The 25886-nt window shown below is 42.8% G+C and overlaps 1 protein-coding gene across 4 annotated transcripts; it reads left to right on the forward strand.

Annotated features, from left to right (window-relative positions):
* The first annotated feature begins 1916 nt into the window (after nucleotides 1-1916).
* abl2 (c-abl oncogene 2, non-receptor tyrosine kinase) lies at nucleotides 1917-25665 on the forward strand. Of its 4 annotated transcripts, none has more exons than XM_052072802.1 (11): nucleotides 1917-2683; nucleotides 12396-12557; nucleotides 16067-16362; nucleotides 16688-16960; nucleotides 17208-17292; nucleotides 17368-17545; nucleotides 17624-17808; nucleotides 17895-18047; nucleotides 18156-18245; nucleotides 18446-18622; nucleotides 21107-25665. In XM_052072802.1, the coding sequence occupies exons 1-11, from the start codon at nucleotides 2467-2469 to the stop codon at nucleotides 22906-22908; spliced, it is 3618 nt and encodes a 1205-aa protein (XP_051928762.1). In that variant the 5' UTR covers nucleotides 1917-2466; the 3' UTR covers nucleotides 22909-25665. The 4 variants fall into 4 exon arrangements, with proteins under 4 accessions (XP_051928762.1, XP_051928761.1, XP_051928763.1 ...); XM_052072801.1 differs by having other exon boundaries at nucleotides 1919-2683; nucleotides 12393-12557; XM_052072803.1 differs by lacking the exon at nucleotides 1917-2683 and adding an exon at nucleotides 12057-12225 and having other exon boundaries at nucleotides 12393-12557.
* The last annotated feature ends 221 nt before the right edge of the window (nucleotides 25666-25886 follow it).

A 25886-nucleotide genomic window follows, 5' to 3' on the forward strand; every position in this document is an offset into this window, starting at 1 on the left:
TATTACTTGTGTATTTTTTTTTCACTTGAGTTTTATTTTTCTTTAACACACTCGGAAATATTGTCTGAACAGCATACAAATTTTATATTAATGCATGTCCATATGACGGTGAACATTTGTTCCTATTTCGCTTAATTTAACTACATTTTAGACATCCACATTGAAATCATTGACAATCATCCAATTTCAACCAAACCTGATCATTTACATGTTATTTATTTTTTCAGGAACAGCCGAGATCCAGAAAGTTTTGACAGGATCAACACATTATTACTTTTGTTTACAAAATACCCCCCCCCCCCCACACACACACACACCTGTATTAGATAATAGTGCCATGTGTTTTGCACGTCTCCGTTTTCACAGATCCATTCTTTTATTATTTGAACTTTTTTGGGGGGGAAAAAACAATACGCGTTTACACTCATTGTTTACCTGTGTAGTGAGTACATTTATATTATGTATATAGCACTTTTGGTCCGTCCTTTGTAGCTATAACTGCGCCACCTCTTCATGCAAGGCTTTCCACAGGGTTTGGGAGTGTGTTTATTGGAATTCGTGGTCATTCTTGCAGAATCGCATTAATGAGGAGTCACATTGATATTGGACGCGAACGCCTGGCTGAGTCTCTGGTCTCTATCCGGTTACGGTCAGAACTCTGCGCATGCTAATAAAGTTCTCCCACACCATACTCTTTCACCCATGTCTTCATGGACCTTTGTGCATGGAGTGTCCTCTTGTTGGAATGGCAATTCCAAACTATTACCACAGCGGGGCGGCATTACTCAGTGATGGAGTGAGCATCGCCTCTCCTGAGGAAGAGTTTGTGTGTTCAATCTTCGGCTCTTGAGACCATGTCAAAGTGTCCTTGAGCAAGTTACTGAGTCCTCAATTTCTCTTGGTCCTGCTTCAGTGTTGAGTGAAGCGCTTTGAGTGTCTTGTCGATGGAAAAGTACGACACAAGTGAAAGGCCATTTACCACAAATGTGAAAATGTCCACAATCTCTTAATTTGCTGAAACTTTCAACGTTTCTTTAGTTGGAACAAAATGCAGTATCAGGGTGTCATGGCACACTCGTGTGCTGTGAGAGATCATCAGAGTTGCCGCGGAAAATTATGCAATTTCACTTAATTTGTCATAAAATTACAATCTATTCATCTATCTATGACAGTGATGTATAGTGATATGCAGAACAATTACACACTCTTCCCATAAGATGGGTTTCCCACCGCCACATTACCATCGTTCACTTAACCTTCTAACATTTAACATTGAGTATAAATACTAAGGTAGATTGAAGGGTAACATTTATACAATACAATACATGCTGATTTATATAGCGCTTTCACAACAGCGGCAGCTGTAACAAAGCGCTTAACAAAACAGTTAACATCAAGTAAAACAATAAACACAACACATAACATAAAACACAGACAGTCATGCAGTCCTAACCACTTTTCCATCACACGCTTCTTCAGTATTCATAATTTTTATAACATTTTTGCAAGGTATGCTGTGATATTTTTCGAAAAAGGAGCTTGGCTCAATAAGGGCGCCGGAATCACAACATTTAACAGTTGAATAGGGAAAATCACTATCGTGAATGTTTTGTTGTAATTTTGACATTTCATTTGTAGCATGTTTCTGTATTTTTAATTAGCCTATAAATCCAATTGGTTTGAAGTTATACCCATATAATGTCTTCGACATTGTTTGATTTTTACATAGATATTGATCTCTAATAGGTGAGCCACAGAAATTTCATTGGGGGGGACTCACTCGTGCGCACAAATGAGCATTTATTACGCACAACTCAATGCCTCCACGGAAAACATTTCAATAATTAAAGTGAAAACTTGCAGAGAGCCAAGCGTAATTGAGCTTCTTGCATACCATGGGCAAAGTTTTAGGTTCTGGGGTGACAAGACGACTGTCAGAACCCGGCTGTATGGGGTGATGTTTGGGCCTGTCGGCCCACGCTAGAAGTACCGGAGATGTGTTGGACGGCAAGAGCCAACCTAGCCAACCCCCTGCCGCCTTGTGCAACACATCTTCTGTTCTGCGGTAAAGATGGCGGCGTCAGAGGGGGCGCGCGGCAGACGGACCACGGCGACAGCGTTTTGAAAAAAGCTCCGCAATTAAGCAAAACTCGCTCGCTCATCGTCTGCCCGGACGACGTCTGTTTCTCCGGTGTAAAGACGGTCGCTGTCACGCCGCAGGGGGTAGTTGTTTTTTTGTTTAGAACCCGGGAAATTGTGGGTTTCTGTGATTGCTGCTAACATCAGCTAACTGTTTAGCCAAGCCAGCTAATACGGGATAGTTAGTGGCGAGAAGCGTAAGGAGGAGGAGAGGTATCGAGGAACGCTATTCGGCACGCAGGCTCCTCCGGCGCAGGGGAATGTGAGCCAGAGGCGCACTGGGGTTTGCTTGCTTGGTCCCGAACGTCCTTACGACAAACTACCGGGATGGGACAGCAGGTAGGCCGCGTCGGTGAGGGCACATCGACCGGACTGCAGCCGCCACAGCCCCACGCGTCCCAAGCAAACCAAGGAAAGGGGAACCGGGGGAACGTCGCCGGGAGGAGACCCCGAGAGCCCGGCAGTAACACCGGCACACCGCCGGGTAGGACCACTGCGATCAACGTGCCTGACCCGTCGATCAATATATTCACCAAGCATTCAGGTAAGTCTCTAACAAGTGTTTGTTAGAAGCAGTGTGTAGACTTGGTTTAATATTTGTTGCAGCTTCGTAGCATTGGCTAAGCAGGGACGTGCTAGTTTGACGTTAGCGGAAATCTTAAGCAAGCCGTCATTCTTTACACTCGGTCTTGTTCCTTTCCTATTGTTCATCCGATTTTATAATGTCATTACTGGAGAGGATCTCGCAAGGATGCATAGGCATAAGATAACACAGTGAGTGTTCATTTTACGCATATGCCGCATGTGACCTGACGATACCAAAAGGAGGCACAGTATTATTGAGGAAGCCCAATTTTTGTAGCCTTTGGCTTCTATTGTTTATGATTTCCCTCTCAGATGCCATCATCTGATAGTCGCTTCGGTAAACAGTGATCGTCGCCTCCGGAGGTTGAACAGCGAGCGATTCCACCCCATTAACTCCGCATAGGAGCCACCGCGAGGATGGCGCTACAATAACGAGTGGTTTTGTCATGCTCACTTGCATCCTGTCTCTTCGCGTCTACTGTTACAGCACACTCAGCAATCTGAATACATCGTTTGATCCGGAGCTGAATAATTTAGGTCACCTTCTGTCGTTACAAGATTACGCTCATGCACTCAAGATTACCCCAAAGTAATTGTTTTTGCAATATCTTAACATCTGTCCTTCTTATACGGGAGATTAGTAGGATGACCGCTTTCTTTTCATGTCATGAATTAGATGAGTTTTAAAAGATAAACAAAATGCTGAAAAGTATTTGTGGGCTATGAAGATGAGTTTACAGCGATTAACTGGCTTGAGTGGACTGTATTATTTTCAAATTAGCCATTTTATTACATTTTCACATGGTGATAGTGGAATCTCAGGCCAGGAATTTAAATCATTCCAAGACTCTTTGTGAACCATAGCATGTGTTATTGAGACACCACTGAGGCGTGGGACACCTTCGGACATCCCGCCCACTCGGTATTAAACCAATTAACCGACTTCACTACTCTAAATCAACATTCTAAATTTTGTAGTCGACTAATCATGAATGACCTGCTTTTTGCATCTTGTCTTGCAACTGGCCAATTTACAAAGAGCACTTTTGACTCTCTTGCAGCAAAATATCCGGCCAACAAAACAACACAGTTTTTGTATGTTCGCATGAGTCCCGATATGAAAAGATGAGCTGGTTGTGGATGAGAATAACAGGTAGCTTTGGCTACCCTACTTGCTGCTAATCTTAAAATATCTAATCCCAGCACAATCCGGTGCCTGGAGGTTAGCAACGATGACAGCGGCCTGAAGTGAAGCTGCATCTTTCACCAAAATGTTATGTCCAAAAATGCGCGGGAATAACTATTCTTTTGGGGAAAAAAAGGGAAAAGTACCAAATGTGCAAAATTAATTGTTGGACTGGACTGAGGTTTTAACGTATGCTGAGGTCTTGTACAGTTTGCATGACAATGAAGTTTGTTTCTTATTTTTACAGGGCATATTTGGTTGAATAACTATCATCTCATCCTCAACGAGGGCATACTGTATGTTTTCTTCTTTGATTAACTTGGAATATGTTAAGTAATGATGTTGGTTACTTTGCATAGCTACCACACATATTAATGCTTGATACTTCTCTAAAAGAGCGACACTTTTATATAGTAGCTCAGACTTACAGTATGTCATGGAGATGACAGGATGCCTGCCTGGTAGTTTGGATGTTGTCATCTTGTTTTTCAGCTTTTACTTTTGCTATGACAATACATGCACGGCATGCCACATTTGTACGCCAAAGTTGCTACCAGTCCTGCAGTGGACAAGGACATAAAGACAATGGGGCCTTTGGGGAATGGATAGGATATCCCGTCCCTGGCTGGGTTAAAGCTAAGCCCAAGAAGCACAGACATTACTGAGAGCAGGAGACACATTCAAGTGTTCTGCTTCTTCATACTGAGAGACAAGAGTGTCGTGTTTATAGGAGTCATATACTGCCTGCCACTCTGCAGAGAGGATTTTTTCTTCAAAGCTCACAATTATAGAACAAGGGCTCTTAAGAAAGAATGAGGAGCAAAGTCTTCTACTGGCTATAATAGTGCTCTCTTTCTCATTAAAATGTGTCAGTGATGAAGGATTGTAAGGCTTTGTGAAAGAAGCTAGGTTTTTGTTTTTGTTTTTGTTTGTTTTTTAATCACTGTCCTTTGGACTGCGTGGAGTGTCAGTCAGTGATGTCGTAGATTCAATGAAACAAAATTATGCAGGTATAGTTAATTGGTGATTGTCAGATTTCGATTGCCACCTTCTTATAGCTATTTGGGGTTTTTACGGTTAGTTGCCTGACAGTATTATAATCAAAAACAACTCAGAATTTGCATGAAATTGTTGAGAAACGCTGTCGCCAAGTCCCTCGCTATGTCGCAGTTCACTTTTGGCGGCTTCAATGCATCGCAAGTTTTTATTTTATCATATTTATCACGCATTGTTTGCTATGTCAGCAAAACAATGTCATTGTTTTGCCGTGATTATTTTTCCGTTCCAGCGGACTCACCAATAGTAAGCGTGAGATGGGAGCAAAGAGTGCGTAAAAGACAAGAGTTGGAATAATTGTTCACTTAATAAAAGCTAAGTGAATTTGGAAGTGAATTTCAAGAGGTAGGCAGCTCTGACTGACTAAATAGTAGAACGGTGTGTTAGTTGGTAAGGCAATGTCACAAAGCATATTGGCGCAACAGTCAGTGCTATCCTTAAAACCATCCCCCCAAAAAACCCCAACACAGTTTTTCCCATCCATCGTCAACATGGAAGTCGACCAATCTTGCAGACTGCAGCGTGTAATCAGAATGACTGCCCAAACGTGACCAGTAACATGACGTCAACAATAGTGTGTTGAAAACTTGTCTGGTCTCAGTGCATTTTTTCTTTTAAGTTTTGCTGAGCTTTTCTTTGATCTTGCTGAAAAAGTCCACTATTTCATAACAGATTAGTGTTCTCTCACCCGTCATGAATGACCGACTCCATTAGTTCCTTCTCTGTGAGCATAAACAGTTCCCGTTAAACATAATTCAAAACAAGCTCAACAACAACAATAATAATAATAATGATTTTTTATGGGTGTAGCATACGTGGGAATCCGCCCCCCCCCCCCACCCCTCTTAATTCATTCATGACAAGCTGAGTCATTTCCTCTCTCTAACTCAGGTGTGCAGCAGTCCCTCTCGAAGCATTATTAATTCAGCAGCTCTGCTTCCCAACAAGACTTCCTCGGCTCCACCAGACAGAAAAGAATACCACAAATAGAAAGAGAGGCACAGTTAATGGAATGGAACACCAAAGTGCTGATACAAAGGGACTCTCACCTTTTGCTGTATTGGTCAAGGTGCAGTACTGTATTGCGGCATCAGTGGCTGTATTGACGCCTCCACATGTCTAGCCCTGCCTGATTTTTAGGTGTTGTGTTAACAAACCCATTAACCCATGATTCTTCGATTGCATGCTGAACTTGTGGAGACTTGCTGAGCCTCAGTGTCTCCAAGCCTAAGCCCCTTTGCACTACCTGTAAAAGCTGCCATTCTCCAATATAGGATGGTATTGTTTTGGCCTGTGTTTGAAAATGCATGTTGAATTGACACTTACTTACTTATAAAGGTTTTCTTAATCTTCATCTTATTTATTTATTTATGTATTTATTTATTTATTTGAACAACAGTGTTACCATATCCGCGTAAACTCAACAATAGAAGGCGGAACACATCGCTGTTCTAGCATTTGTGTTCAAAACGTGTCACAAGACTGTTTCATCTTTGCCAATGCCAATGAACTACTGGCCTGGCACACATATTACTCGGGATGCGGTGATCATGTGCACACCAAGAACGAGTACAAGTACTCACAAGTACTCACCAACACCCTCTACCTGTACTTGATAGTGCCATAAAGTACAAGTTTCAAATTCAAGGCCCGGGGGCCAGATCCGGCCCGCCACATCATTTTATGTGGCTGGCGAAAGCATATCAAACATGTCTAGTTCCATGATGGTTGCTGAAGTCTGAGCCAAAATTTCAAATTGTCATATGTAATCCACAATCACACTCATTATTCTTGACTTCTGATTTTAAAACTCATTATCCATCAATTTGTTGTGCACTGTGTAAGTAATATATGGAGGTGATTAAACATTTATATGGTTTCCCAAAATTTATAACGACACTCCAAGGGAAACCTTAACTACAATGTGGCTTGGTTATATTAGTCATGTGACCTGTGACACATGAATCATTTACTTTGACACATTTTTGGAATTTATTTAATTTACCTGATTATTTAAATTCACATTTGAGGGGTTGGAATGCTCTGAGATTTGTACGCCAGCAATTGAAGAGTCACTAAATCATTTGTTGTAACTTCTCTGTTGTTGACGCTAACTTAAATGAGCATAGAATTAGAGACTGATATGTAGAAATATAGCGGCTTTATCCCCTGCCCAGACTAGAATGCCTGGATCAGGCATCCATGGATTTAAGCCGATTTGCATCAAGGGTAAAATTGGATTAGAGACAAATTCACTTTTCCTTTGACTGTGTGTTAAAGCCTTGCCAACCAGAGCAAGTCAGAAAGCAGCCCCAACACAATGTGTGAGATAGCCTATATTTAGCTACTGGAACATTATAAAGCCTATATGAACCAGATTTGTCCAAAACGAGTTGGTCAGTTAGGCCTAGCGAGTCGTGACTTCCGTTATCCACCAGGAGGAGCCATGGCCACACCTCCTCTTGTGGGGGGGGGGGGGGGGGGGCTTTCTTACATGATGTAGGTAAGAATGTTGGTGAGTGTGTTTGTGGGAGGTTAAGCGTTTTGATGGGTACAGTGTTGGAAAATTTCAGTCACAGAACACGTGAAATTCATCCACTTGCTGAACCCAGTCAAGTGTAATGTTGTCATCATTGTGTGTGCTTCATCACAGAGCCACGGTCTCCGAATCAGATACTGAGAGACCACAGTGAAGTCAGTGCCAGCTTCTGATCTGATGTGATGTATAAAATACTTGGCAGACCGTGACAGTTGCTTTGCTCACAACCACGTGAGAGAAACGAGTGGCAGGTGCAATTTATTATTATTATTGAAAATTACTTTCTTTCTTTAATGATGCAATGTCAAACCGAACAAACATGCCCTTTGGGGGCAGGGATGATCACAACACAGCACATCAACACAACTTGATATTTCATCACCGCAAGCATGTCACCACTTACCAAAGCAAAAAACTAACGCTTATGTTATAATAAGTAAGAAAAGAGATAAGTATAATAGCGAATAAAAGATAATATCTTGATTCATAAAAAAGCTAAAGTAGTTCATAATGAGAAAGGAATTTAGGGGCCATTTGTATTTTTACCTGTGGCCCAATAGAACATGAATTTTAAAATCTAAATAAATTGGAGGGAAAAAACATCTACTGGCCATAAAAAGTAAGGTGAGGCTTGACCCATGTAATAAAAAAGTGCATGAACATTGAAATATCAACCGATTTTCACTTCACCTCATTTTTGTCAACACCAAAGCATGTGCTATCTGCTTGATTTTTGTTTGTTTGTTTTGTTTTTGTGTTGTCGAGTCATCCACAAATATGGAACACTTGCAGAAATTAGTACTACTTTGCATCGAAATTATAATTTGCCAGAAATGAAAAAATATATATATATTTTTTTAATGGAATATTCTTGTCATCGAATACTGCATAACTGCATTGCTGCCTTGAGCTTTTGCATCAGCTACCAGCCAAGCTTCTTTAGTTCCTCAAAAAAACCACAGTCTTTTAGTCCTTGGCCTCGACTCTCTCGCAGCTTATATCATTAAAGAGAGGGGATTAATTAGAAAGGCGCATGGTTGGCTGTACAGATGGTAAAACCATTCCATGCATCTGTCATCCTAAGAACACAAAATGTTTTCAACTTTGGGGAGCGGTCCAACCAAATTGCTGTAGTGGCTTGTATTTAAGTAGCAGTTTCGCTACAAGGCTTAGCTGTGATGGTGCTGCGTGGGGGAGAAAAAATGGATAGTGTCGGAGAGGGGAAGTCCTGCTGCCAAGCCTGTTAAACATTGATTGGCTTTCAGGATCAGTCGCCTGATGTTGGCATTATCATTGCCGCTTTATCTTCTGGGTTGCAGGCTGCGGAGTTGGCTTGGAATTGGCACACACTTACTCTGAACATCCATATCTGAATTGATACAAACATGCTCCATTTTTCATACCAGAAGTTGTGTGCGCGTGTGCGTGTGTGTGTGTGCGTGCGTGCGTGTTTCTGGAGAGTTTCCAGTAAATCGTGCCTTGTAATGTGCTCCCTTAAGTTGATTTGCATTTGTGTGGAAAATTCAGTACGACTGTATATTATGTCTATAAGAATTGCTACCGTAGACATTCTAATGCAGAACACTTCCAAAGTTATAGATTTCTGAGTCCCATCACATTTTGGGGAAAAATATGTATCCATGTCATAAAACTTGGTAGTCTGAAAATGCCATGTAGCTCATAAGACCTGTGTTCATCTGCGGCCGTTTGTCTGTCTACTCTACTGGATGTTCGAGTATTGATGTCAAGCCCTTTTTCATCGTTGTGGCACACTTCAGATCACATGATTATCCAGTGACATAGACGAGTGGTCTGGCTTTTTCCTAATGTCTCTGCACTGACTTATGTATTAGTGGGCCAATAACAAGGTCACTATGCATTGCTGTCCCCATTTGGCAAACGGATCAATTTCAAGTTGAGTCAACGTCACTGGAAAGCTTTTGCTTAATAACCAATCCAGCTCTATTTTGTGGAACAATCTTGTAAAAGTCAATCCATCGACTTGCCACACATATCTTGGATTCATAAGAATTTAAACAGCAATTCAGCGTACCATAAATTAGGTTTTATTTATTTATTTTTGAATGTGAATTGCTATTATCCTCTTGAGCTGATAATCAGGATGATTCTGTAGTGTTTTACTGTCTATGTAGTTTGCATTGTGCAGCTCTCTGATTGCTGTCTTAAATATAATTTTTAGTATATGGACTCTTTGCGACCTTTACTGTCTAGACTTGGCAAAGTAGGTAGTTAGCGATGAAAATTGATTTCTTTTTTTTAAATGGGGTGATTCAAATTCCATTTTACATATGCTCAGTGTCAAGTACAATGTTGCTTACATCCCTGTCGTATTTGCCAATGATGTAGCTCTGCTGCAGTTAAACCATGATCCATTTTTCATGCAATAACTTACTTATGCACAGCGTGAGCTGGCATCACTTATGCATTCACACTGTACTGACTCCAAGCGAACATCATAAAAGTAACTCTTAAGCACACTACCATCGCACCTCACTCTCCAGGCATAATTTTTCGATTCATCCTAGAGGACCCTTTGGTCCACAGCACGAGGGTTTCCCCCCGCCATGACATCTCAAGTGAATAGAAATCTGAACCGATCACTCTCACAGATGTGTCCAGGCAAGACCCATTGCTCAAATCCGTTTGCTCAAATCTGTTTCAACACCAGGATGTGTGAAAGGTCCAAGTCTGGTTGAGGGAGACCTGCGGAACTCCACGGACATGACTCAACTGTGGACACAAGGCAAGCGCATACTTGGGCACTTGTAAAAACAGATTGAAAAATTCCACTCTGTTGCTGTCCACGCTAAATATTCCCCCCAGTTCACGATGAGCCGTTCGGAGTTTATTGGTGTTGATGACCTGTTGCGAGTAGACTGCCTCTCTTGATGGTAGAGGATGGAGACGACGTTTTTGTGAGATTCTCGTTGACAACAGATTCTGGTCAGTCAGGAGGGCTACAAAACAAAAACACCCCCCCCCCCCCCCAAAAAAAAATTGAAGCTGCTGAAATCGTGTATTGCAGGGTATTCTTTGTTGGAACGTCCAAATTTTGGATATGCAATTTTTCCATGGCATATTGGAAGTCATCCGTAAGTGTTCTTTTTATTTCCACGCTGAAAGTGAGGATTGAAATTCATAATATTAGGACTGCGGGCCCTATGAATATGTGCAGCATTAATCTCATAAAAAAAAACATTCCTCAAAGAGAGTGTGATATTCAGCGATGTAAGAAGAGCAGCTATGACAGTTGGCCCAGCGTCGCTTGCAGTTGCAGACATACACACACACACACGCACGGGCAGGCGCATACACACACACAGACACACACACACACTCTCACTCATTTGTTCCCAGGAGGACAGGACCAGCCATCTGCTGTTGACTGCAGCTGTAGCCCGGACCTCAGGCTCCACTCCACACACTCCTGTTCACACACATAGCCCAGCTCTCGGCTTTCTTACTTCACGATACCCTCTATGCCTAAGTCCCAGGACCCCACCTCCACTTAAGCATATGTCTACGATCCTCTCTTCCTCCCACGCCATTTGTGCCATCCCTCACGGCGTGGTTCATCGCAGGGTGCATCAGTCATGGCTCTTTCTGCTCTCCACATTATCCAAATGTGTTTTGGTGGATAAACTACATCTGTCTCTTTTTGAGATGGTGAACTCGTTTTTTTTTCAACATTTCACCCTCAATGCTTGGATCAGCTACTTTGAGCCAAATCAAGAAACGCACAGCTTTCAGGGCTGCTAAAGGACCACACCACAGCAGAAGATGTATTGGGAATTGTGGCTGAGCCGTGCCACAGCCACTGCAGTGCATTCTGGTCCAGAACAGAGGTGGGCATATTGGGTGTGTTTTGGCACAGTGGACATAAAAGATGATTCATTGCGATGTGTATACTTCCATATTTGGTTTATTTTTGAGCCCATTGTCCAGCCGTTATTCATGCAGCGTGGACAAAATAATGCAAAACAGTCACGTTGTACCCGCAATTCATATCTTGACTGTTGTAAGTGGATAAGGACTCAAAAAATTGATTTTTCTAAATTTTATTAATAAAATAACCTATCTTCCAATCACATGTCTATCAGAATTTTATTCTGGCAAATGTTGTCATCTGTGTCACCATTCAAGAAATCCTAGTTTGGACGTTGTTGTGTTTTTGTCGGTAGGAAATTTCTGCCAAAATGAATACAAGTACGAACCCAAAATCAAATGACCGGTACAATTCATAGGTGTAAGATACAGTGCTGAGATGCTCTGTCGTCAGTCGCCCAATTTCATCACCTTCCTCTCCCACTCCTGCAGCAGCTGTCCAGACACGCAGTGATTTTGGCAGCAGCTGCTGAGCGTTGTTCATCTGCTACTCATGTTCTGTTTCATCAATCGCAAGTCAGTCTCTGTGGGTGTGGGTGTTGTTTTTAGGTACACGCTATCACTGCGCCCTGATCAGGTAGCGTCACTCTCATCCTTACTCTGGAGCCCCTCCCTCTTTTGTACTCTTTAAAGACGCGCAGGGTCCTACCCTGCATCATACCTGATCTGAAAGGTGTACAGTACAAGAGTCGTTTTACTAAAGTAATGGTTTTGAGGTGCCTGCAGGCAAACAGTTTTGAGGAAGAATGGGTGGCCCTTAGTGGCCAGAAACTCAGCACGGGTTTGAGGCAGAGTCCAGAGCCTGGACAACCAGGTAGATGACAAGGGCAGCTTGATCAAGAACCAGTTTAGAATCGTCATGTGTTTGCATGCATGTGCAGCTTCAGCAGACAGCCCTCATGCTTGCTGTTTAATATCGCCAGACTCATTATTTCCCTTCTTTTTGTCTCTCTTTCTCTCTGGTCATCTTTTTCCCCCCAGAAGCTCTCCACAGGCCATTTGGGCTAGATTCTGCGGCCCTGACAGAAGCGGTACGCTGGAGCTCCAAGGAGAACCTATTGGGGGCGGCTGAGAGTGACCCCAACCTGTTTGTTGCACTTTATGACTTTGTGGCCAGTGGAGACAACACGCTCAGCATCACTAAAGGTAAACACTTTTGAAATCATGATTTACGATGAATTTGATAGTATTCCAATCAAATGTCAGTCAAGTTATTTATAACACAGATGTTATTATTACCAGCTGCACTGTAAGATCCCAAACAAAAGCTGTGTACAAAGATAACAGTGCTTCAGTTTGCATCGGTAGTTTCAGCTTTTATAACATAAGATGGACTTAATTTGAAATATGAATACGGTATCCACAGCACATGTCTGAGGCAAACTAAATTGATTTGACTTCATGTTGAAAAATATGTGATCAAAACTCCAAAAACATATTCAAATGGGGCAGCATAATGGCAAGTGGTTAGAACATCCACCTCACAGTGGTGAGGTTGGAGATTCATTTGCTGTTCTCACTGATGTTCTCACTGTGCTTGCATGGGTTTTGTCTGTGTACTCTGGAGAAAAAAAAACCAAGCTTCCTAGTTTAATTGTAGACTGTAAATTTTCCTAAGGTGTGAATATGATTGCAAGTGGTTGTTTGTCTAAAGCAGAGGTGTCAAACTCATTTTTGCGGCGAGCCTGATTTTAGTTCGTTTTCTTTGGAAGGCCGTTATGACTGAAACCACGTGAAGAGGTCAAGAATAACGGTTTATTTACCAATTGTCAAGTTACAGTAAGAAGGGGTTTGGTAACAGGAAAATGCTTACGGTATCACTCTTACTTATTACTAATAAGAATTGGAAATTGTGGAGGAGATACTAGCAGGCATCATGAAAGTTGACATATTTGATTTTGCGAGCCACTTACCATTATGTGGCGGGCCAGATGTGGCCCCTGTGCCTTGAGTTTAACACCGGTGGTCCAACGTGTACCCTGTGATTAGCTGGCAACCAGTCCAGGATGTAATTTGCCTCTGGCTCAAAGTCAGTTGAGATTGGCGACCCTAGTGAGGATAAGCAGTGTAGAAAGAAGATGGATGGATGGATGGATGGATGAATAATAATAATAATAATAATACATTTTATTTGTGGGCGCCTTTCTAGAAAGAATACTCTATTTTATGACCGATTTTTTTGTATATTTACAGATCTTTGGAATCTTGAGCCGAAAACGTGTTGCAGAAATGCAACTGAGTGGGAACTTTTTTGAATCGTTGACAAAAATATATACAGTAGGTCTCCTTTAAACCGAGTTATTTCATTTAGATTATTTGAGTAAGCATCTTATTTGATTTGGAAATTATGTAGCAGTCGAGTTCTACAACGTACACTGCAGCCACAATAAAAAACATTGTTGAATGAATACCCAGATGACAAATCTCTGACTCTTACATTTTATATAAGTCACAATTTATGCTTTAGAGTTCACTTACGGCGGCAAAATTCAGCCATTACATGTCCGAGAGAATATATATTCATGTCTGCATCGTCAAAACGGATTGTTGCTACGTGATGTGTTGTTGTATCAACACATGCCTCCCACACCTTCCATGGACGCAGGTGTGTTGCGACAGAAGGGCACAGTGATTTCCTGACGTGGAAGTAAGTCTTGAGTCAAATACGCTTCAGGCCATGCCGCTGATTGGCAGATTATCAAACAGTTTCGTGCGCAGTTTAGTTATACCATCGGAATGTTGTGCGTCAATAAAGCTATAGGTGAAAAGAATCGTTGGGACACCTGGCTATGACACGCCTATGGGTAGGGAAAATGTAACAAAATATGGAGTTGGTTCCTACTTTGAAGCAATGACAGATCCACTCTTGTGAGAAGACTTTTGAAAAGATTTTGGTTTCGAGCAAAAAAAAACAAAAAACCCAAAAATCTAAAATTCTTTCCTGAAGAAAAGACCGCATTATGCCTCTACTTCTGTGACGATATGGAATTTTACATCAACAGGTGGGTTACGTTGAGCCAGGAGGAGTTGACCACAAGCAGGAATTAGCTGCTCACAGTCATTATCTCCTCTTCGCCACTCCAAAGGCAAGGATACAGTCACTATTTCCAGTCCTGCAGAGGAAAATAGAGAATGGCAGACTGGCTAACAGTCAGTTGGCAGACTGGCTAAGAGTCAGTTTTGTGCGTATAGTGACAGTGGTCTACGCTGTATCTTTTTTTTTTACAAAATCCTTGGATTGTTGCGTGTGCCTATGCAGGCCCAGTAACCTGAACAAGAACAGATTCTCAGCAAGTCTGTTTAGCTTCTTTTCACTGATCATCACAATCTTAATTGTTTCTTGGCTGCAACCGCCATTTCCCGGACGCCGGACTGTGTGTAAATGATGCGTCATTTTCACTGTGACTCACTGGACAGTGGACCCGGCCCGCAGCGGATGCTGAGGTTCTGTTTAATAATTGGAGGAACTATCTTAGCGGATGGACCTCTTTCAAAAAGAATGGCAATGAACTCAAATGACATCCTTGCAGTGGTGATGAGCTAATTATGTACTTATGTACTGTGGGGGGAGGTGTTTTTTCACATTTTGCTTTACCTTATCGGCAATACCATGAAACGGCAAAATCATGTGTTACGATAAAACTCAAATGTTCCAAGGCCAAAGATGGGGAAATTTGGCATTACGCTGAACTGATTTACACTCGGCCTCTTCGGAATGTCATGATTCTTATTTTCATACATAGCTTGAGTTGTTTACGTAATTTATTTACTGCTCACTAAATAACTACAACCGACCACAATTTGATTGCAAAATAATCTCCTGTGAAGACGTGCAGTAACACCAACTATGTCGGATTATTGAATCACTCACTCCTCTGGTTTCGAGAAAATCGTGCGCCTTTCCACTCCCTCACGTGTACCGCTCTGACATCAAGAGACAGACGGAGACGAGACACCAAGTCACAACATGTCTGCTTTTGCCCGGCGCCTGCATGGCAGCTTCGCTCTTATTATTGTTGCACAGCTTTTGATGTAGTTCAGTAAAACTCATAATCCGTCCATAATGCCAAGTTTGTTTGTGTTGTCACCAAAGCATCCTCACCAACATTCTTACCTGATGACAACAGTCCAAGTTGAGTCTCTGAGATCGTTGTTTTCTTTTTTTTTTTTTTATTGTTTTGTAATTAGATTTTGTCTACTGGCTGTCTAATCCCAATTCCTCATTTTGAGTATTTTAAGGGAAGTTATAGGATTAGGCTGGTGGATTCAAAGTTATTTTGACCTATTTTTCCCACCATTTATTACTTTACTCAGCGATTACGCTTTCATTATGTCTGCATTTTTTTGTTTGTTCTCCTCCCATCTCAAATTTCTTCTGGAGTAAGGCCCAAAGTAATTCTGGCCAAGTTTTGAGTTTGATTTTTGTTGTTGAATGGTTATATACTTTAAATTATTATTATTGATTTTTTTTTTGTTTGTTTGTTTGTTTTTTATGGTGAGACACAAAGTTGTGATGAGAAACTCGTCACAATTTTACTCATTATTCATAACGCCTGACAATTTTCAAGAAGCAAAACAATCCTTGGTCGAAGCTGTTCACTCATTGGCATGGCGAACGACAGATGTTTGAGCAGTTCCTTGTCTGTGTTGCCTAGGCGAGAAACTGCGTGTGCTTGGCTATAACCAAAATGGAGAGTGGAGCGAGGTTCGCTCCAAGAATGGCCAGGGATGGGTCCCTTCCAACTACATCACACCTGTAAACAGCCTGGAGAAGCACAGCTGGTACCATGGGCCTGTGTCGCGAAGTGCCGCCGAGTACCTGCTTTCATCCCTCATCAATGGCAGCTTCCTTGTCCGAGAAAGCGAGAGCAGTCCGGGACAGCTGTCTATTTCCCTTCGCTACGAGGGGAGAGTCTACCACTACCGGATCAACACTTCCTCAGATGGAAAGGTAGCATTAGACAGCTTGTGCTTCGTGATTTTGAGTTGTTCAGATTTCTTTTGTAGTTTTCCATTAATGGTAATGGAATTAATCCTTTATAGATGTCAAACTTTCACCATCATTAAGTCTTATAAGGTTAACGGTTTACACATTTTAACAATTTGGTTTATTATTTATTATGAAAAACATGGCCGTGATTGCAATAACAAAAATTTAAACATGAATATGCAGTTGACAACCTTCTGTTTTTTTTACTGCAGGACTGTTCCACTTCTCTTGAAATGTAGTTTTAATTGCTCATGGCTCCCGCTCTCCTTCTTCCTCCTCCTTCAAGGTGTATGTGACATCCGAGAGCCGCTTCGCCACCCTGGCCGAGCTGGTCCATCACCACTCCACTGTAGCCGACGGCCTGGTCACTACACTACACTACCCAGCACCCAAGTGCAACAAGCCCACCGTGTACGGCGTGTCACCCATCCACGACAAGTGGGAGATGGAGCGCACCGACATTACCATGAAGCACAAGCTCGGGGGTGGCCAATACGGCGAGGTGTACGTGGGCATGTGGAAGAAGTACAACCTCACAGTCGCTGTCAAAACACTCAAGGTGTGGCATCCCCTCAAAAAATACAAAACTTTAATTTCAATTTCATCATTATCTGCCAATGAAGGCGCCTGAGCAGTAATATGGTTGTAGGTCACCATCTGCCGGTAGGGTGTGGTAATACACCTAAATTATCTGACTTTGCTCAAACCGTTCTTTTTTTATGATAATCATTTACACTGAACACTTTTATGATATTCACTCCTCTAATAATCACATTCGTATTTATTTCCCGCTTCTTTAATGACAGGAGGACACTATGGAAGTAGAGGAATTTTTAAAAGAGGCTGCTGTCATGAAGGAGGTCAAACATCCAAACCTGGTTCAGCTTCTTGGTCAGTATTTTATCCATTTTTGTCATTTGAATTTCCCCTCACTTAAAAATGATTATAAAGCTGACTCTCTCGCAGGCGTGTGTACGTTGGAGCCTCCGTTTTATATTGTGACGGAGTACATGCCTCACGGCAACCTTCTGGACTACTTGAGAGATTGCGACAAGGAGGAAGTGAATGCTGTGGTTCTGCTCTACATGGCTACGCAGATCTCCTCAGCAATGGAGTACTTAGAGAAAAAGAACTTCATCCACAGGTGAGAAGCAAACACCCGGTGCAAAACTGTTTAAAATCAAATAAAATATTCCTAAGTTTCACATGTTTCGTCTATCAGAGACCTCGCGGCAAGGAACTGCCTGGTGGGTGAAAATCATGTGGTGAAAGTGGCAGACTTCGGTCTGAGCAGGTTGATGACTGGTGACACCTACACTGCACACGCCGGGGCCAAGTTCCCCATCAAGTGGACTGCGCCAGAGAGTCTTGCATACAACACCTTCTCCATCAAGTCTGATGTATGGGGTGAGTACTGTGCACATAGTCATTTCTATCTTCCAACAACACTCGTGCACACATGGCTGATGATCTACACTGTGGTTGTCTTACAGCGTTTGGGGTCCTCCTGTGGGAAATTGCCACCTATGGCATGTCTCCGTACCCAGGCATTGATCTGTCTCAGGTTTATGATCTTCTAGAGAAGGGGTACCGCATGGAACAGCCAGAGGGATGCCCGCCAAAGGTCTATGAACTCATGAGGGCATGTAAGTAGATTTCTTAAAAACACATTTCTTTCAGATGATGATGAAGTCATTGTGACCACTACTTGAACCTGAACTCTAATTCACTTTCATGATTTTTGTTTCTTCTAGGCTGGCAGTGGAGTCCATTTGACCGGCCATCGTTCGCAGAAATCCACCAAGCCTTTGAGACAATGTTCCATGACTCCAGCATCTCAGAAGGTAGCATACCATGAGGAAACATTTAAGAAACATTTTGAAGGCTATTAAAGTATTCATTCAATCTCAGGTGTTTTTAAGGCTCTTTTTTCTGCAGAAAATTCTGTCATGCAACTTCTGGGGTCTTTGACTTCAAAGGTTGTAATGTATCGGTGTTGGCGGTGTATCTTAACCATTTTTTTGTTTTTATTTCTCTTTTGCAGAGGTCGCGGAGGAGCTGTGTAAGACGGCATCCTCCGGTCATGGCGGTCCTCTGCATTCTTTCGACACGCCTCTGTTGCCCTCCAAATCCCGCACAATCCACAAGCACACAGAAAACAAGGAAAACATCGAGGGAGGGCTCGACGGGAGGCAAGACCAGGGCACGCATGTTCCCTCAGGTACAGCTAGATTTGCTTGCCTCGCTGTCAAACGATCGGGTGCATCACATTACAAGCCCGCAGGTGTCCCAGGCCATCTTGATGCCAAGAGTCAACTGCAGCGTCGCCAAGCCCGCCGCCTGAGGCGAAGGGCGGTAATTTTTCTCACCGATTGACTCCGACGCAAGTGTCTGTCCATTCCTAAATCTGTGTAATTTAGACAGGTCACGTGTCGTGCAGTGCAAATAAAATTAAATAACCTATTTAGTGATGAGAATTCGCTTTACTGTCAAACTTCCAAGTAATACGAGTCACATGAACGAAATCATGCAAATGTGTCACAAAACAACCAACCATCCATTTTATATAACGTTTGTCCTCATGAGAGGCGGCCCGGTAGTCCAGTGGTTAGCGCGTCGGCTTCACAGTGCAGAGGTACCGGGTTCGATTCCAGCTGCGGCCTCCCTGTGTGGAGTTTGCATGTTCTCCCCGGGCCTGCGTGGGTTTTCTCCGGGTGCTCCGGTTTCCTCCCACATTCCAAAAACATGCGTGGCAGGCTGATTGAACACTCTAAATTGTCCCTAGGTGTGAGTGTGAGTGCGAATGGTTGTTCGTCTCTGTGTGCCCTGTGATTGGCTGGCAACCGATTCAGGGTGTCCCCCGCCTAATGCCCGAAGACGGCTGGGATAGGCTCCAGCACCCCCCGCGACCCTAGTGAGGATCAAGCGGTTCGGAAAATGGATGGATGGATGGATGTCCTCATGAGAGTCATGGGTGCTGCAACCTATCCCACCTGACTTGGTACGTGCTGGACTGGTCACCAGCAGTCAGAGGGCACGTAAGGTTAACGATTTGCACTCACAGTCACATCTACAGGCAAATTAATCTTCATTGAATCCATGCAAGCATGGAGAGAACATGCAACATCCACTGATGAACATCTGAGCAGAGATTCAAACCTATAACCTCTCAACTGTGAAGCGTACGTGCTAACCACTCATCACTATGCTGCCCAAACAAAACTTGTCGAAGGGAGACATTTTATAACACCTCATTTGGTACTCAGTTTAACATGAAATAAAAATGTGAGGGAATGCATCAGCCGGCCATAAAAGTCTTCTATGTCACAGGAACAGACACCAGGTACAGCCATTATTCTGGATAGCTCAGCATGTCCTTTGAATAATTACATTGACCCAATCCAATTTACTTCTGCTGAATCATACACTTCCAGAATTACCACAAACCATTTTAGCACTAATCCTCAATTAGAGAACTCCCCTGATACATATTTCTAATTGTTAAATCAGTTTTCACGTGACACATTTATCTCCAAATTGTCTCACTTCAGAGTATTTTCATTTTCACTCCACCCATTATTGTTCTTTGATAGAGTATGATTCTTTTTTATCCTCTTGTAATATGACTGCTTTTTCAAATCAAGTTAGGTCTTGTTACTGAATAGAAATCTCACAAATGTTCCTTCTCATTTCTTGACTGAAAAGAGGGTTTTTTTTTCACATAATAAAATGTTGGTCTTGTGTGCTTGTCTGTGACTCAAACAAGCGTGTGGTTGTCTTTCTGTGCTTCACCCTAATTCCCTCATTGACCCGCTTCAAGTTCATCAAAGCACAAAGCATTAATCTTTCTAAAATGATAAACAAAAACCAAGTTCCTCTTAAATGCCATTTATATCTGCGAGCATGCAGTACAGTTTACAAATCCACAAAACGGTCTTGGACGTTTCATCCTGCATAATACATTTGACACGGTATAGGAAGGGTATGTGTGTATTTCTATAGTACTAATCAAATGTGTTTGGCACACCTTCCCATACCATAGAGGTGTTGCCAAACTTTTTACAAGCCCTGTAAGGCATTTATAACATGTGTGTTGACGCCGTCTTGAACATGTGTAACTTCAGTCCAAATCCAGTAAAATAGTTTGAACGTGCATGTGCGGATTCAACTTTCCATACCATATTGAAGTTCTTTCAAGGGTCAAGTTGGGAAACTAGCAAGGCTCAAAGTCTTAAGCATGCTCCCAAACTGAGAGTATCGGTACATTTTTATTTGGTCAACCTGGTATATGGGTCATTTGGCTCATAATTTTCTTTGCCTAATGGTTTGCACGTCTGCTCCTTTCGATGTGGAGTTTGCATGTTCTTCCCATACTAAAAAGAAGCACGTTAAGTTAAAGACTAAATTTTGAGTGTAAGTAGTTGTTTGTCTCGACATCTACCAATGTAGTTGGCTGGCAATCAGTCCAGCATTCTATCCACTTTTTGCCCAAAGTCACCAGGGAGAGGCTTCAAATCACCTCTGACCCTAATGAGGACTCATCCTGTGGAAAACGGTTCAGCCCTTGGACGCATGGACATTTAAATATGGGTCTTGAACTGAAACATTTTGGGGTACCCTGGTTTGTGGACATTCAGAAATTGTCCTTAAGTCGTTATTTTTCATGTTGAGTAATCTAATAATTCTCTCTTTTGGTCTTCTTTAGGCTGGACGTCTTTATTAGGAAGCGATGGACGTACAAGCAGTTCCCCAGCACTCCCCAGAAAACAGCAGCCCCGTGATAAATCTCCTGGGAGTCTTTTAGAGGACGCACTGGACACGGGTGCGTTCACGCGTGATCGCAAGGCTGGCTTCTTCAGCTCCTTCATCAAGAAGAAGTCGTCGTCATCATCTTCCTCCTCCTCCTCTCCGTCCTCCCTGCATCAACAAAACCTCCCGACACCTCCCAAAAGGAGCAGCTCCTTTCGAGAGATGGAAACACAGCCGCACAAGAAATATGAGCCCACTGCTGATTTCAGCCCCCCGCCTCCGCTCCCGCAGTCGGACAGTTTAGGGGGCTTTTCTGCTTCCCCTTCTCATTCCCAAGGCGAACCCGCCCAGACTCAGTCGCGCTGCTGTGGGGCTACATTTGGACAGAAACCCTCCGGCGCAGGACTTGCTTCACAGATAACAAGCGGCAGCAGCTGGGGAGGACTCGCCGGCTTTTTTACCCCCAGGCTTATCAAAAAGACCCTCGGGCTGCGGACAGGAAAGGCAGTCTGCTCAGGGGATGGTGGAAACATGGTTGGGGGGCCTAAACCCTTACCTAGGTCCAATTCTACCTCCTCAATGTCAACTGGGTTGCCGGACCTGGAGCGTATAGCTTTGACTTTACCCAGGAACCGCAGTGCTAAAACCCCTCTGGAGAGGACTGCTTCAACCACCTCCCAGCCAGAAAATGGGGCTTCACGTCCCCATGAAACGCTCCTCAGGAGGATGGATGAGGGCACTGCGCAGATCAGGGAAAGGCCCAAAGCCAAGCTGCTACCCCGGAACACTGCCACAGGAGGGAAGGCGCCCGTGATCGCGGGGGAAGTAGGTGAATCGGACACCGTGTCCCGGGTGAGGGAGGGGAGAGAAGACGGCGGGGCAGGATTGGAAAGGCAGCAAAGCTGGTCATCCCCCTCCAAGACTTCTAGTTCAGCGGCATCATCGTGCGCAGCAGGTGCACAGACGCACAACCACAAAGTTCCGGTTCTCATTTCCCCCACGTTGAAGAACAGCCCCGGCGACGTGCACCTCGTCGGGCTGGACTCTCAGGGGAACCGCTTCAAACTGCTGTCCGAGCACCAGGCCGATCGGGACAGGCCGCGGCTCGTCAAACCCAAGTGCGCACCGCCTCCTCCGCCGACCTTACGTGGCATGCAACATTCCTACAGCGGCGAGGGAGAGGAACAGGTAGGAGCCTCAGCGGTCGAAGTCAACGGAGACACATTAAAAGGCCACAGGTCGGGGCGGTTGTCAGGAGGAGTGACTACAATCAGACCGTCAGTGCCACCACCACAAGTGCCTCCTGCATCCTCCGCAACGTCCACTAAAATGGCCAACGGGGCACCCAGCACAGCCTCCTCCTCCTCACACTCCACAGCTGGCTCCAAAGTGGCACTACGGCGAACCAGACAGCCGTCGGAGAGGGTCCCGCCCGAGCGGGTCAGCCGCGAGGCCCTGCTGGAATGCGCCGAGTGCCTGAGCAGTGTCCTCCACACCAGCTCTGAAAGCCCGTCCAGCAGCCAAGTGCTGGATGCTGGCCACCAGCTGCTGGACTACTGCTCAGGTTATGTGGATTGCATCCCTCAGATGAGGAACAAGTTTGCCTTCCGTGAGGCAGTGGGGAAACTGGAGCTCAGCCTGCAGGAGTTGAGGGCCTCGTCCACAGGTGGTGGAGGGCTGAGCTGCGTGGGCTCGAACAGCGTACTAGACACCCTGCACAGTTGCATTAAAGAGATTAGTGACGTAGTCCAGAGGTAGCCGACACTAATCATCACAACCACATCAAAATTCTCTTTTAGATTCCTTTAACCGTTTGAATATGAGAACAATGTACAAAGTACCTCGGAGAAATCACTACAAAATATCATCTTTTTTTTTTATTGTTTACAAACAGTTGTTTCATAAAATGCCAGTGTGGACTCTTCCTTTCGGCTCAGTCTGACCTGTACATATACGGACTACCGTGATGCCAAACCAAACGTGGTTCAAGTCCGAAACGTGAAATGTTTGCCTCGCGCCGGCCATAATCATGAAATGAATGTCAAGCGTGTGTCGCTGAAGTCGAAGCCCACTCCGCTTGTGTGCTAAGTGTGTCGATTGTGCTCAGCCTTACTGACAAGCAGACGGTCGTTTGCCCCTGTCGAGCTCAACATTTCATGAATGTGTGACTTATGGGTCGGGTGCAATGTGTTTCTAGGAGCATTTTGCACGATGTGTAGCATCTGAGGGACTATAACTAATTCTTGAAAGCCATTTTACAACAGACAGGCAACAGCGCCAAAATTTTAGGTTGTTTGACTTAAAACATGATCACTGTGTTTTATAATAGGGATGTCCATTTGACTAAATTTCCTTCGATGACTACGGGATCAATTAACTCACTGCCCGCAATTTTCAAAGCAGAGTACAGAGGCAGTGGCTTTTTTTCCCCTCACAATATTTAAGATTCATTCAAATTTAGCTGCAATTGTTAACACCCTTCTCTCGATGTGTCAAATTTAGACATATTTTCAATTCACAGGGACTATTACTGTAAAGCAATGATTTTACCTATCCCTAATTTAGAACAGAACTTGGGATTTCAGTATGGGACATTAATATCACCTCTTTTAATATGCATGAAATTATAATTACAAATCAATTTCATAACTGTAATTTACCTACTTCACCACCAGTTTTTTTAATACATTGTGGTGGCATCAGCCACAACCTTTTTTTAGTGGTTAAATGTTTTGTTTTTTAATTCGGGAACGGAAAATACGAATATTTTGGAGTTAAATATTTTTATTTTATTTCCCCACAATATTCAAAAGAAATAGAATGTTTTTTGCATTTGAAATTAATGAATTTCACTCCTAACACATCCTCAAAAGCATTTCAATATTGATTTTTGGATGTCCATTCGCACCATATTTTATCCTCGAGAGGAGCACAGGGTAGCGCACTAGGCCACTTCGGACAGCTTTCCTTTGAAGTGTCCTTGCGTGTTATTGACAGTGCAGGACTCCCTGTAGCCTCTGTGGTCTCAGTCCCTCACATGTCAGCAATTTATGAAATCCAGTTCAAACACACTGAGTGTTCATCACACGAATCGTACAGTACTAACTCTCATAGACTAATCTGCAGTCTGTCTTCAGCACATGAGCAATTTGTACATTTGATTTAAAGAAAATGATTTCTAGAATGTCTATGTATGAACTTGAATTTTAAATTATTTTTTTAAAATTAAAAGCACAGTTTTTTTTGGGGGGGGGGGGTTCTTCTTTGTTTTATTTCATATCCAGAAAACGTTTATGTTGTAGTCACAGATGATGTTTTACAGCAAGGGTGGGGAATCTACGGCTCGTGAGAACATTTGATTCGGCCTGCTAAGCAGTTCTAAAAACAAAACTACAGAGTTAAAAACAAATAAATCAATACATTGGCCCTAATAGGACAAAGGTTCCCCACCCCTGTCTTAGACTGAGGCCTATCCAACTGCTTTCTGAATGTCGTATTCAGTTCTGAAGTCATTGCATGTTCTTCAGAATGAACATGTCATCGCTTAAGGTGCTGTTTTGTTAATTTATTCTTTCTCAATTAATCACTGACCCGTATTTGTAGTCCAAGATGCTCTGTTTTATTGAGCACAAACTGCAAGAATTGTACATTTATGCACGCAAACACAGAGATCATGTTGTTCATTTAGGCTCACAGCTTAATGTACACTGGATAAGGCCTCACACAGTAAATCGTTGGCACATGTTGTATGTAAAAGTCTAACATTTGCATTGAAACACTGTAGGTCCATAACACATACTTTTACACATACTGTGAGTCTCAAATATCAAGCAAAATGTCATTTTTCTGTGACTCTTGGTGCCTTTTATGTGAGCAAATTTCTTTCAAGAATCTACAGCCTCATAAAAACATTCATGTGCCACATTTCTGTTGAATCACACATTTAAGACTTACCGAGCTGCTTAATTTATTGTCTGTCGTTTCTCTCTTGGTGGTCTCTTTGTTGGTTTTCTTATCTGTTTAGTGCATCTCTGTGACATAGTGTGTTCAAAGATCGAAATAAAATTGCCACCACCCTTGAAATTTATTGGAAGCAACAGGGTCAAAAAATAATTTGAGGTCATATTTTTCTTCATCTCATAGCTAAAACAATGTTGAATTGACCACAAAGTGTCCTCACTATGCTCCATCTGCATCATCTTTCCTGCACTTGCCTTCGTTGTTCTCGTTTTTTTTTACACACACACACACACACACATATAGCTACAGCTCATAATTATACCAAAGTGTTTCAAGTGCAATGAAAGCCAACGTTCACTGTCAGACACGCCATAATGAATACGTGAACCTACACATGGATTTTTAAAAAAAGACAAATGTTAACAGTTTTTTTTCAATGTACAAAATATATATTTGGTGTTTTTTTTTTATTTAAAGCTCACATATATTACTGTGAAGTTTTGCTTATCAGTGTTAAGTCTATTGTAAATAATAAAGATATTGATGAATATTGTATCACTGTTCATTTATTGGTCTTTTCATGTCAGTTGCTTGGCACTGTTTAAATAATGTATTTTTTAATGAGGGCTAATTTTTTATATTGAAATAAAACACATTACACTCAGGTATATCTCGTTTCAATAAAAAACGCATTATACTCAGGTATATCACGTTTCAATAAAAAATAAAATACATTAATCTAAGCGCAAAACCACGTTTCATTATCTTTATTGATT

The sequence above is a fragment of the Hippocampus zosterae genome, chromosome 8 (genome assembly GCF_025434085.1).
Source record: "Hippocampus zosterae strain Florida chromosome 8, ASM2543408v3, whole genome shotgun sequence".
Lineage (NCBI taxonomy): Eukaryota > Metazoa > Chordata > Actinopteri > Syngnathiformes > Syngnathidae > Hippocampus > Hippocampus zosterae.